General features: G+C 47.5%; 1 protein-coding gene across 1 annotated transcript in view; it reads left to right on the top strand.

Annotated features, from left to right (window-relative positions):
• The first annotated feature begins 3,567 nt into the window (after window positions 1-3,567).
• Window positions 3,568-13,044, top strand: part of CACNG4 (calcium voltage-gated channel auxiliary subunit gamma 4) — a 44,790-nt gene continuing 35,313 nt past the window's right edge. The window contains exon 1 of the mRNA XM_066200344.1: window positions 3,568-3,790. Coding sequence (XP_066056441.1) covers window positions 3,568-3,790 — 223 coding nt within the window. The remainder of the gene's footprint in view (window positions 3,791-13,044) is intronic.

Genomic DNA, 13,044 nt, shown 5'->3' with positions numbered 1-13,044 from the left:
CTGTGACCCACTGACACCTGTCACATCCCAGCATCTATCCAGGGTTCAGTGCTCAGGCTGGAGATGTGCAGCTCTGCTGCTGATCTGGTGGTTTAATCAAATCCCACTGCTGCCCCGGGGATAAAAGAAGATTATCCAACACTGTACAAAATGGATGAAACATCCAGTTCTCCAAACACAGCATAATCTGAAGGAGTTTATTAAGGATTTTATTTCTCCAATATCAGCATCAAATTAGATAGGAAAGACGCCAAGACCCATGGAAGATGACAATCACCAATGATATAGATGTCTTTATAGTGTTAGGACATTCCAAGATGCTAAAATTCATTCTCACATGCACAGAGCTAAAAGCTGAGAAAGAACAAGGGAGGATGAAATATCTGTTCCAGGCTTTGATGATGGTTAGACTGTATCTACATCAAAAGCCTTATTTAATTGATTATTTTCATTCTGAGAAAGAACTCTCTCAAGTTTTTCTTGAGCAATTTCCAAAAGTTTCTCTCCGTGAAATGCTAGTTTTATTTTTCTAGATGATAGATTAAAAAAAAAAACCCTAAGAAAACCTAATCTGTTAAACTCAATATGTTTGACACTTAGCAGCAGTAATGCTAAATGGTAACATCTTGCAGTTTTCTTCTGATACCAGTGGTGTCTCTGGGGCAGGATTTTATTAGTGACAGCTCTCACTGAATTCAGTTAAAGCCAAAGTTTTGTCTCCAAAGTAACTGTTTTTCAGTTCAGAAATAAAATGATCAGGCACAAGATTTCATTTAAAGCTTTGAACATCAACGTCAAGGAATCAAAACAATTCTGTTTCAAGATTCTGTTTCTCCAGGGTAAAAATTATTTCTGGGTTTGGACTCTTGTCCTTGCACGTTGTTGTGCTGAACTACAAGGAGACGCTGTGGGGCTTTCTCATTGTCCTGAGCTTCTGCCTCTGGTCTGAGCTTGGAACAATTGGATCTTAATTCTGATTGAGGACGGAGGAGGCTACTGCAGTGCAAAACACCCTGCCAAGGCTCTCTGCTGCTACGTTCAGTGGCACTTTTATAAGGCTGTATCATAAGCAAAGCCTGCAAATCAAAGGTGACACGGTGGGCAACTTGTGCTGCATGCAGTGGGTCAGAGAGATTTGGTGTTTAAGAAAAGACTACACGCTCCTCTGCTGTTGAAGAGCGTAAGCACTTTTGCCTTCCTTCCGCCACGAATGGAGATTATTCAATGGTTGGATTTAATGAATTCAAAATCCTTAGAAAATCACTAGAGCCAGACATCAATGTAAAATACTCCACCAGCTTTCTGTAGTGGAATATAATATTAGCTCTCCCACAATCTACTTCATGCATTTCAAAAGAATAGAGAACATTCTTAAACTAAAGAAGATAGCTTGGGCAGAAAATGATTGCCTGCCTTGCATGCCGCTCTGTAACCCTTCAGGAGCCTGAGTTATTTCTCTCAGGGCAGGAGAAACAGAAACAGATGTCTTCTTTGCAAAAATGGGAGGGGGAGGAAGAGGAGCAAGATATTTTATTAATAAATGCTGTTAATGTTCTGTTACCTTGCACAGTCAATAGGAGCGTTGCTGCAGGGCTGGTGGCTCTGAAACCCTGGTGCTGTGTGTCCCCTGTCTGCTGGTGGAGGCTGCTGAGAACCCACCAGAGCAGCCACCACCCTCCCTGTGTCCTGTGGAATGTCTGGACTGGGAGTGCTCGAGGAGGACGTTTCAGTGCCATGTGGAATCCCTGCTCTGGGCACAGCCCACCCAACCCTCCCCCTCCCTCTGCTCCAGCCATAAGCATTTCTCCCAGCAATACCGTAATACAAATAAATAATATTAATTAAGGCTTGATAGGTTTAAAAAGCTATGGAAATAGCTTCTCTCCTGCTGTTTCAGTATCTCATTTCCCCACTCTGTCCAAACCCCCAAAGCCCAGAGGTACAAACATATATTTCAAATGAGGAGTTTGTTGAACCTCATTAAACTTAAATGCTCAATCCAGTTTTTCGGAACAAGGTTTCACTCTGCTTTTGAGTTTACCTGATTTCATTCTTTCATCCCTAATGGGGATATTCATTTAGAAGGTGATTTTTCCAAAGGCACTGATACACCTACAAACCACAATGGAAAAGAAAAGCATCATTTACATTTTTAAACCAAGCATCTGACTTCGGAGCTGTTCTATGTTTATAGGCTTCACGTCTGAGCAATTCACCGAGGTCTCTGCGACATAAAGACCAGCTTTTAATTTGAATTTGCTTTTTGTTCTCCCAGGTTTTTTTGGGGCTTTTTTTTCTGAAATGGATGAGCAGCTGAAAAGCCTCTCTGCGTTGGTATGCTGAGCATTGGAGTCACACAAGCACCTGCAGCCATCCACGCACTGCTCGGCAAGAGCACTGTATTTCTCGAGGTTTGTAGCTCTTGTCCTCCCACTCCCTAATTCATATACATAAAACTGGTGTGCTGCCACGTTCCCTCCACACAAATGCATTAGCTGATCAGGAAGCCTTCCCATTCATCTGGCTTGTCACTTGCATGAGGTGGAGGCAGGACCGACTTGTCAACTCCCGGTGATGAGAGTGAGGGGTGGAAGACAGGATAGCACGACAAAAATGGTGTAGATATTTCTCCCCTTGGTTTTCCAGGGGAAAATATTTTCAGGTGCTGGATTGTCTCCATACCCTTCCAAACAGGAGCAAACCAGCAACCCAAATACTTGCCTACAACCTCCTTGCGTAATTAATCGCAGAGTGAGGCTGCAGGAGGAAATCGTGGCTAAACCCCCTCGATGGCTCTGCTGTAGCTCCCTGGCAATGTGGGCATCTTCTTGGAATTGCCTCATCCCCACCGCGTTTGGCACCGTTTCCACGGTGATTTCCAGGGCAGCCCATGCAGCAGAAGGAAGGTGTGCAGAACCCACCCAAGAAAGAGCAGTGAAGGTGCAGAGTTTTGCACCTCTAGAGTGGGCAAGACCTCCCCGCTCTCCAGAAACATCCTGGCGTGCTGCTGGGTTGAGAGCCAACCTGGTTCACACTCACACCTTCGTCCCCTGTGAATTTCACGGAATGACAGAATGGTTTGGGTCGGAAGGGACCTCGAAGCCCACCTGGCTCCATTGGACCAGGTAGCTCCAAGCCCCGTCCAACCGGCCTCGAGCACGTCCCGGGACGGAGCACGTCAGACGAGGCAGAGCCCGCTCAGACCCACGGACCGGAGCGATGCTGGGCGGCCGCGCACCGGGAGCCGGGGCCGGGCTCTCCCCGGCGGGGCGGCATCACGTCGAGGGTCGGGAGGCTCCGCGGCCGCCGGTGCCCGCGGCCGGGCCGCCCCTCCCTCCCCGCCCGCCTCCCTCCGCCCGTGCCCGGTGCCTGCGCGGCCGGGGCGGTGCGCGGGGGCGCGGCCGGCGGCGGAGCCCGGCCCCGCGGCGGCGGCAGCGGCTCCCCCCGCCCGGCTCCCCCCGCCGCGCCCCCGCCCCCCGCCCCGTGACTCGGAGCCTCCCGCGGGCGCGGCGGCTGCCGGGCGGTGTCGTGCGGCCCCCCGCGCCCGTGCGGGGACTATGAAGCACCATGGTGTGGTGTGACCGTGGCGTCCAGATGCTGCTGACCACGGTGGGCGCCTTCGCCGCCTTCAGCCTCATGGCCATCGCCATCGGCACCGACTACTGGCTCTACTCCAGCGCCCACATCTGCAACGGCACCAACATCACGACGGACGAGGCGCAGGGGCCGCCGCGGAAGGCGCGGGGCGATCTCACGCACTCGGGGCTCTGGAGGATCTGCTGCCTCGAAGGTACCGGGGCCGCGCCGGGGAGGGGGGGGAGCAACTTCCCGGGGGGACCCGGCTGCGCGCCCGGAGCCGCCGGGCAGCGCCCGGGCAGAGCCCGGCAGGAGCCGGAGCCGGAGCCACCGGGGCTGAGCCCCGCCGGAGCCGGGGCCGGAGCCGGAGCCGCCGCCGCTGCCTCGGACACGGCCGAGGAGGAGGATGGCGTTACCGTGGCAACCGGCATCTCCGACATTGCCATGGGAACCGGCGGCGGGATGCGGAGCGCTGCCCAGGGGAGCGCTGCCCGGGGGGGCGACCTCGCTCCGCCACCATCGCCGGGGCTCCGGGGCTTTTGGGGGCTCCTGGCGGGGTCGGGGCTTTGGGTGCTTTGGGGCGCCCCTGAGCCCTGCAGGCTTCGGGGCTGGGCACACCCCCCCCCCCCCCCTCCACCCCGGGGACTCTGGCTTTAGGAGCTTTGGAGCTCAACCACAGCTCTCGGGCAGGACAGCGGGAACTCCAGTTCCTCCCAGTCTGCCCTCAGACAGACACCGGGAACTCGGCTGAAGGGGCTGTTGCCACCGCTCAGGGGCTTCGGTGTGGACTCGGGGTTCCTTGACACAGCCCGCGGGTCAGCCTGAAGGACAGGGACAATCAAAAGCTGGGTGTTTTGGCGGCTGAGCTGGGCAGAAGGACCCCGCTCCCCGCAGAGGCCGAACATGTGGCTCCCGCTCGGAAAATGGAGTTGTAGAGGAGGCGCGGCGGTAACTGCGGGGACAAAGAAGCACATGGGTGTTGCGAGGATTTGGCAGAGCAGGTCGCAAAGCCCTGATGAGAAACCACATCTGTCAGCCGAGAGCGCGGGGCTCCGGCCGTGGGGAAGCGGCACATCCCCGGGAAAGGGACGTGCGCTGGCGGCGGGGGCCGAGGCTCTGAAGCCCCTCACCTGCTGGTCCATTCCCTCTGTGAAGGGCCAGCAGAGCCTCCGTGGTGCTGCGGGGAAAGGGAGAGCCTGGGGGAAAGGGAGAGCCGGGGGAAAGGGAGAGCAGAGGACGGCTGTGACTTGTGCCGAGCGGTGGGGACACCGGAGCCCTGCTCCCCGCAGGGATGTGCTTGGGCGGGCTGCTGCGCTCCTCGTTCCATCGGCACGGCTCAGCACACGGGAACTTTGCAAACCCGGCTTTGTGCTTTATTCCAACTGACAGACGGCTCAGCCCAGACGAGCCCAGCTCCGGTTCAGAGTCGCGGCTGTGTTCAGATGGGTTTTTTTTCTCCCCAGAAAAGGTTGTGGCGTGGTAGAAAACACCTCGTTCTCCCGTCTGTTCTCATCTTCTCCTTTAGCTAATGATTTAAGGCTACAGTGTAACATGATTTTTCTCTTAAAATACCGGATTTGCTACCTAGTAATAGTGGGCATACATAGAAGAGCTGTAGGAAAAGGAAATATTTTTAGATGCTGAAGAGAGAAAGACTTATTGAAATGTGAAGGTTTATGGGTAATAGCGATGCTTGGCTTTATGTCTCTTAAAGGAAATCTAACACTCAGCATGGGCTTTTATGGCACCTGGAAAATGAGGGCTTGCATCTGAGAGCTCCTGAGTTTGCTTGAGAGGTGCTGAGCATCCTCCACTTGAACTGAATCTTGTGATCTTCACTGAGCTTGTTCCAAGTGTCTTCAGCCTCCGTTTTTCATGGAAAATAAGTTTGTTTGCATCTTGCAGGAGTTGCTGAGCTTGTTCAGCTAGGCTGGACCTGTCACCTCCGGGAAAAATCCCCGAGCTTCCCAATGTCAGGATTTCTGTGTGGTCCCCCAGTAACACCACTCACAGAAGTGAAGCACAGCTTCGACTGAACCTGGTGGGATTTCTGCCTTGCTTTCACCTGCTCAGAACTTTATTTAGGAGAACAGCAGTCAGGGAGGCTGTGAGGAAGGGGCAGTGTTGAAGCAGCTCCCAATGAGGCGGCCGAGCTCCAGCCTGGCTGCAGCACTGGGCAGCGCCGGTGCCCTCCTGGCACTCCCCAGGGAATTTGCTGAACAGCTGCACCCAGGAGCTGTGTGCAAGTGATGCTCAAACCCCCATCAGTTTGGGGGATAAAAAGGCGTTTCATGGGACGCATCAATCCGACAGCCAGGGAGCTGTTCTTCTCAAAATTCAAATGCTCATAATCAAATTATAAAGTTACAATTTTTAAAGTTGTCAAATATGTGCTAAGAATGCCCAATTTGAGAAAGCTGTCATCTGTTCACAGAGCTGAGGAGCAGAGACTACATTCTCTCCTCCTTTTTCAGTATGTTCTGTTTTGTAAGATAAAATCTATAGAAACAGTAAATTATTCATGTTTTAAACCATGCCATGGGACTTGGATTTCAACATGGAACCATTCCTTTGTTTTATAAAATAATAAAACCATTTCTAGAAGCTGATTTAAAAGAACACTCCCTTGACCATTGCAGAGCCTCGCTGATTTGAAGTGGCTGAGTCTTTTAGTAAACTAAAGGTAATATTGCAATCCTGAGGAGATACATAGCAGGAAAATAACTTCAGTTATGGATTTTTATATGTGATTAAATGGCCTGGCTTCAAACCTATTTTTGGAAATCTTCTGGTGTTTTGGAGAAATAATTGTTAAAACCTCCCTAATTTATTTTAATGCTCTTTATTGCCATTTCACCCATGTCAAAAAGACAAATCTGAGACACAAATGTGCAGAAGCTGAAAATGCCTTAAACAGCCTCTGAAATTGCTTTTGACATACATAAAGCATTTTGCTGAGCTAATTTCAGGTCAATTGAAATTTCCCAGTAAAATGTTTCTCAGCTCCATCAATAAAACAACCTGTATGCTGGATTTTGAGCAATCACCTGTTCTGTAGCCCCAATTCCAAGACTTCAAACAGAATTGCTGAAACAGGATGTAAAAGGATAACCTTATAATTCAATTATCAGGTGCTCCTCAAGGTTTTCCTGTTTTTCTTTGAAACAATATTTTACAACAAATTGGCGTCGTAATTGAAGTGATACAGCTTAGGGATCAAGCAAATTATCTTTGTTCGGAGCTGCAGGGATGAAATCATGTTTCAGTAGTAGTTGATACTACTATGGCGCTTAGTCACTCAAGAAGCAGAGTTAATGATACATCAGTCAAGCTCTTGCCTGTCTAATCCCAATTTTGCTCTTTTAGCGTGTTTGTCAAAGGTGGAGGTAGGAGGTTCATTGAGTGGATTTTGAATAATTGCATTGTTTCTGCGTGGATTTTTAAAAGTTATATCCAAGGTAATTGCCTTTGATTGAAAAGCTAAATAATTCCTGGTGTGGACGTGCAGAACGGAAGTGGCTGAGCCTCTGAAGATGGCCCAGGGCTCGCTGGGGTTTGGTTTTCTGGGCCCAAGAGAACTGCAAGGGCTGCAGCCTTGGCAGCTGAAGTTAAAATGTCACCAGAGAGAGCTTCTGACGGAGCCCCCATGCAGCCAATCAACCTGAAACCTGCACCCCAGCAACAAATTCACAGGAAGAGGAAACCAGCCCCACTTCGGGCGGCTGCTGGTCTGTGCCATGTCCACACTTGAGCTGCGGTGGCTGTCACAAGCTCTGGGTCCCTGGGTGCAGAGCAGGGTCTTGCAAACACAGCAGATGCTGTGTGCTGTGAATAACCATTCTGTGGTCAAGCTAACCCGAGAAAGGGAGATTAAACCACTCTGATGTCCCAGCAGCTCCTGTTCCTATGGGAAATGTGCAGCACAGCTTCCTAAGCCTCTCACAGTCTTACTCACGGGGAGGATCTGATTAAAATATTTGCCTAGGAAAAAAACCAATGTTAAAAACACCACTTTATCCACTGAAACTGCTTATCTTGGTGAACAATCGTGCTGAAGTTAATAGGACGGCTCACAATAGAGCGCTCTGCGGGCTCTGTGACATCAAGATAGGAAATCAAGTAATGTACTTGTAATTTAAATTTATTCAAAGAGTATTTTATTAAACACTTCAGCACATGAATCTCTTTGAACCCATTGTGTCTACTGCTTTTAGTATTCCCTGTTTGCCATTTACTTTTCAAGCGGTGCAATTGGCTATTTAATTCACGTGGGCCCACGTGTCCTTCCTGGCTGCGTGGCTGGAACATTCATAATGGGGAGGAAGGACCGAGCAAATCATTTATGATTTTGAAAACTTGCACAAATGCACATTTGCACAATTATTTGCAAGTCTTCCAGCTTGGATGAATGCGCGCAAACACGGGAACTGCGGCACCCGCATGCGCTGCTTCCATGGATACTCCTGAAAACAAAATAAAAATGCTTATACCGATGTTTGAGGCAAGCAAATAAAAGCAGGCTGCTATCCATCAATACTGCAAATTCATGGCTCATCTGAAAAGAATGAATATTCCTTAGTATTCTCCAAGCACAGCTATGAAACTCCAGCACCACCACTTTGCAATAAACCGAATACGACGCAGAGTTTTTTATTCCAAAGCTGTGGCCAAAGTGTTATTTGGTGTAGAGCAAATGTTAAATCACTCGAAGATCAGACATGACCTGCCCTGGAGGTTGTGTCCACAGGCACATTATGAGGTGGTTGCTCTTCTCAGTCTGTGCAGGCGCACGAGCCTGCGCTCACACCGTGAAAGAAAAGTGGCTGCAAATGGAGAGTACACAAATGGGTGTCTCTGCTCTGAAAAGCTTGCTTGGTGATGCTGTAGCCTATTTCTAGGACAATATATACGTACTATTGCACTCCTGAAGAGTGAACTTTTACCCATGAATCTTTCAGCACAAACATCAACCCGTCAGTGAAGGGCTTCGCTGAGATTCAGACCATGCTTGCACTCTTTCATTCCGTACATCCTGCTCAAGCCATCCCTGTTTCCTTGGTAAAACACACGCTCTTGAGAAGGTGCATGTGCTTTACTCACTGTTTTTAAGAGCAATTCCTAACACTCTAATATCAGCTTTGCAATCCTCGCTGAAGCAGAGCAGTTTTGCTGGCAACCGATGGAGTGGTTTTTTTTTTTAAACAGCCTTTTTAAGTTAATTTTTTTTTTTTTCTTTTTCAGGAGCATTCCGTTTGTTAGAGTTTCTGATATTTGGAGCTGCCTTTATGGCCACGGAGTTCAATCCCTTTGAAATATTGTCCATAGTACAAAATACTTAAAAATACTGAGAAATTTGGTGCTGGAGGACCTGTCAGCAGAGGATGGGTTAAGGTATTATCTACTCTCAAAAGAAAAAGAAAAAAAAAAAAAGCATGTGTCTCCTCAATGCACCTCTTTGAACATTTGTACAGAGGCTCTCAAATGATCTTACTGATGTCACAAAACATCCATTCTTCCCTGCTCTATGAAACAGGGATCTGAAGCTAATTGACTGAATATATGTCACTTTAAGGAATTAATTTGCTTTCTTGAACTCGATCTACTCTATAGCCAGTAGGGAGCTATCAGGCTACATGAAGGTTTTGGTTTTTTTCTCCGTGGCTCTCAGCATGTCAGATATCCCAGTGCAAAACTTAGATCCCAAAGATTCTGTGTGTGTTAGCGATGCTCCCCGAAGGCTGCAAACCAATGAAAGCACATTTGTAATCCAGCAGTAAAGCCCTTTCTACTGTGCAGCATGCAATGTGGAGAATATTAACCTCACTTGGGTTTCAGGATTGTTCTAGGGAGGCTTGAGAAATGTTTTGTGAGGAGTCAAGGAGGCGTTGGGTTGTACAAACAGGATCCTCGTGGCTGTGTTGTGCTGCAGTTACTGTTTTATTCTGGATATAGTTACGCTGCATGTTCTGAGGACTTGACAGATGGCATTTGTGGTAGGATCTGTCAGAGCCATAGTAACTCATTTTGGGGTTTGTGGGGACCTTTGCAATGATGTGATGCAGTCTTTGGGCTTCGTCCAGCAGCTGTTACCTTTAACTGACCTTCTGCCGTGGGCTTTTATTGCTCCTTTTAGATACTGCCAGGGCTTGCCCTGCCTTCAGACAGCTCTACTGACCCTCACCAGCATAAACTGGTAAAACAGGTCAATACAACAGTGTGGGTTTTTTGCTCCTGTGAAATTTCAACAGTGATTATTCCAGTGATTGTACCCTGTCCCGTTTGCTGGGTCACACAGGGTCACCTCTGCTCAGGTCGTGCTGTCCCACCTGTAGCTTCAGTCAGTCTTGCCAGGTGCAAAACACCTCATAAAAAACTCGGGGAGAAGGGGAGGGTACCTGATGTCTCCATCCTGTAGTCTTGTGTATTTTTTCAGAAAGAGAGAGGAAAAAAACCAAATATTAGGAAGGGAAGCAAGTGCTTTCATCTCATCTCTAATTCCTTTGAGGAGGTAGGAGTACTTAGGTACTGAGTGTAATCTGAAGTCTGTTATTAACACCTCTCAGCTCCCAGATATTTAGTTGGTGCCTCTGTGGTTTATGTGTTAAAGAGCAGCAATTTCTGTAGAATTTCTCTATCCCCAAACTGAAAACGGGGAGGAAGGAGGAGGAGGAGGATGATGAGCTTGTGGCTCTGGGCTTTTATAGTTTTCCTGCTTGATCTGGGGCCAGTTACTTCATCTTCCTGCCCCTGACTAGAAGGGGTAACTGTGCTTCCTTTCCACCCACTTCCCTCTCATTCTAATAATAAAATGGGAAGGGAGATGTGGAGAAACTGGGACACGGCGAGAGGGCTGCCCAGCTCGGGGAAGATGCACGAACACAGCTTTAACTGGGTTTGAAGCATTTTGCTTGCAACTTATGTTTTATACATGCAATATTTGGTGTTTAAGCATGTCTTCCTTGAGGGACAGGATTAAGTCTGATTCTCCACCTACGGAAAGTTAACTGCTTTCTAGGAAGGCGATGGAATTATGCCAATATGAAGCCAATATAGGAGAAGGGATCGCAGATTTGTCCCTTCAATTGGACCTTTTCCTGCTGGTCCTTCTTTTCAGAGCCAAGGCTCATCTCAGGAAATAAATCAAACCATCAAACTGAAAAACTGGTCCTGCTTCCAAACATTACTTGGTGCTTATCTTCATTTTAGATTTCTGTTTACTGCTATTTATTATGTCTCGGATTTATGGTTCGACATCCAAATTCTTCCCAACAGATGGCAAAGGCAGGATGCACAGGAGTAGTAAAATAAACAGGATAAATGCACAACTGCCCATATGTCTGAGAGGCTGATACACGTCTATGACTTCAGAACAAAAGGGTGTTTGCAGCAGACAGCACCAGTGCTGGGCAGGACTTCATTCTTTTTCTGCCTTGTTCTGAAGCCTCTCACTTTTTCAGTGTGTTTTGATCAGTTAAATTGCAATATATTTTATCCTCCCTCTTCTATTCCCAGATAGTTCTTTCCCTTACAGTTATTTGTCTCCACTCCCAAAGTACATCAGTTCATTTTATCTTCAACATTTTGACATGGAAGGTGGCTCTTCCCTGGGCTTCAGCTTGTGTTTTTTCTTTCATTGTGGCTGTGACTCTTTCAAGGGGCACACAGAGATGCTGGGGACCACAGCAACATTTGAGGCTCTCTCCATATTAGAGATTTATCGTAATATTAATGGCAAGAGGCCTCTCTACTATCTCAAAATAGCAAGCCTCCGGGCAAGCAGCCTGCAGGATGGATAGCCCAGCCTAGACAGACTTAGCTAGATTTCCCTTCAGATCTGGGGGCATTTTTGCCAGTTGTTGCATGCTGGGAGTCAAATGCAGTGGAAGCGTTGAGGCAGCTCCTGATTTAGCCTGGCAGATAGTCCAGCCCCTCTTTCCCCTCCTTCCCGTGGCATCCAGTCAGCTCAACATCTTTGTTCTCTTCTTCTTTTTTCCTCCCCTTGCCGAAATGTTGTAACCTTCCTTCTGCTAAAGAGATGCCTTTGAAATTAGCTCTTCAATGACAGTGCACATGTCCTTCTTTAGAAAAGGAGTAGATACTGCCCCAGGTAGAAATCTGAGATATTTAAATTCTCTTCTTAACTCTTGACCATCTCTGTGCTATCCTGCCAATGAAAAATGTGTAATCACCTACTTGTCCCAAGGTATAGTCTGGGTTCTTTTTTTCTCTCTTCCTGTTTTACTTGTTTCCCAGGATTTATCCAGGCTCCTGCCTACTTCACAAATAACCCTGTAAATTCTTCTTCAATAGAATTGAGTGATTTCTTGTCAAATGTAATCCATGAAGGAATGATAGATTACAAACACACAGTCAGGATATGAAGAGATGGCTGAAGGGAGAGCACGTTATGGAATTACAGTATTTCCTGTACCAATTGCCAAGCCCTGATACAAATTAACCTCTTTTATTGTTCTTTTTCAAGCATTCCGCCTTTTAATTGCTGTTTTGGAACTGTGCCACTTAGTTGTGCCCTTTGAATGTTTCTCACTTAGCCAGTCCTGTTAGCTTGATAATGCCAAGTGTTTCTGAGATATTCAGAAGCTGAACATCCCCTGCTCGAGTGGGAGAGGGACCCAGCTCAGGCAGGAATTAGCACCCTTGTTCAGCTGCCAGGGCTTTTTTTTCAGATTCAGTTAATAACCATTTTTAAGTCACTGCCAATTCTCTACCGGGGTTTCAGATCAGTTGCCTCCCATTTATACTTCTTAAATGATGCAGTTTTGTGTGGAATATGGATGACTGGATATTTGCTCCTGTCCAAATATATAGCGTTCAATAACACTGGGGTTGTTATTGTCTTCCTTGCATCCCAGAGGCACAGTTTATCTCTTGGTGCTGCAAGGCATTAAAAAGGAACCATGGCATGTCACAATTATGACTTGAAATAGGATCTTGCCAGAGGAGCACTGCCTAAATGTAATCAAATCTAAACTATAACTTATTGCAAATACCTATCAGAGCTGTGCACACCTATCTCACAGCTCGCTGGCTCTCAGCGATAGCTGATAGCAAGGCACTGGATGGTTTTGTTGGAAGAATTGTCTTGCTGTTGGGGATTTTTAGAGCTCAGCCCCCAGCATTCAACTGCCTGCAAGCAAATGAAATAACAAATGCTGGAAGACCTTGTGACTATTTAGGCTGAGCTTTCAAAGGTATATCCAGATATGAAAGTTTGTGATACTCCTCCGTGCATGACTCACTAATGGCAGTAGTGGGCTTTAATCATCTTTGTCCAGTGGATATTCTGAATTCAAGTAAACCATAGCAGTGCTCCTTTACATAATGCATATATTTTAATGCAAAATTCGCTAGACTTGGTTTCTTTGTGTGTTAGATTGGTTTTAGCCAGATGATGAAACAGCAAGTTGCATTGTGTCACATCACATTTTCATCCACGGGGATTGTGAA

This window comes from Chamaea fasciata, unplaced genomic scaffold (genome assembly GCF_029207755.1).
Source record: "Chamaea fasciata isolate MVZ Bird 193981 ecotype frontalis unplaced genomic scaffold, bChaFas1.0.hap1 SCAF_19, whole genome shotgun sequence".
Classification (NCBI taxonomy): Eukaryota; Metazoa; Chordata; class Aves; order Passeriformes; family Sylviidae; genus Chamaea; species Chamaea fasciata.
Note: the sequence above shows the minus strand (reverse complement) of the source record. Positions and strands in the feature narration are given on the sequence as shown.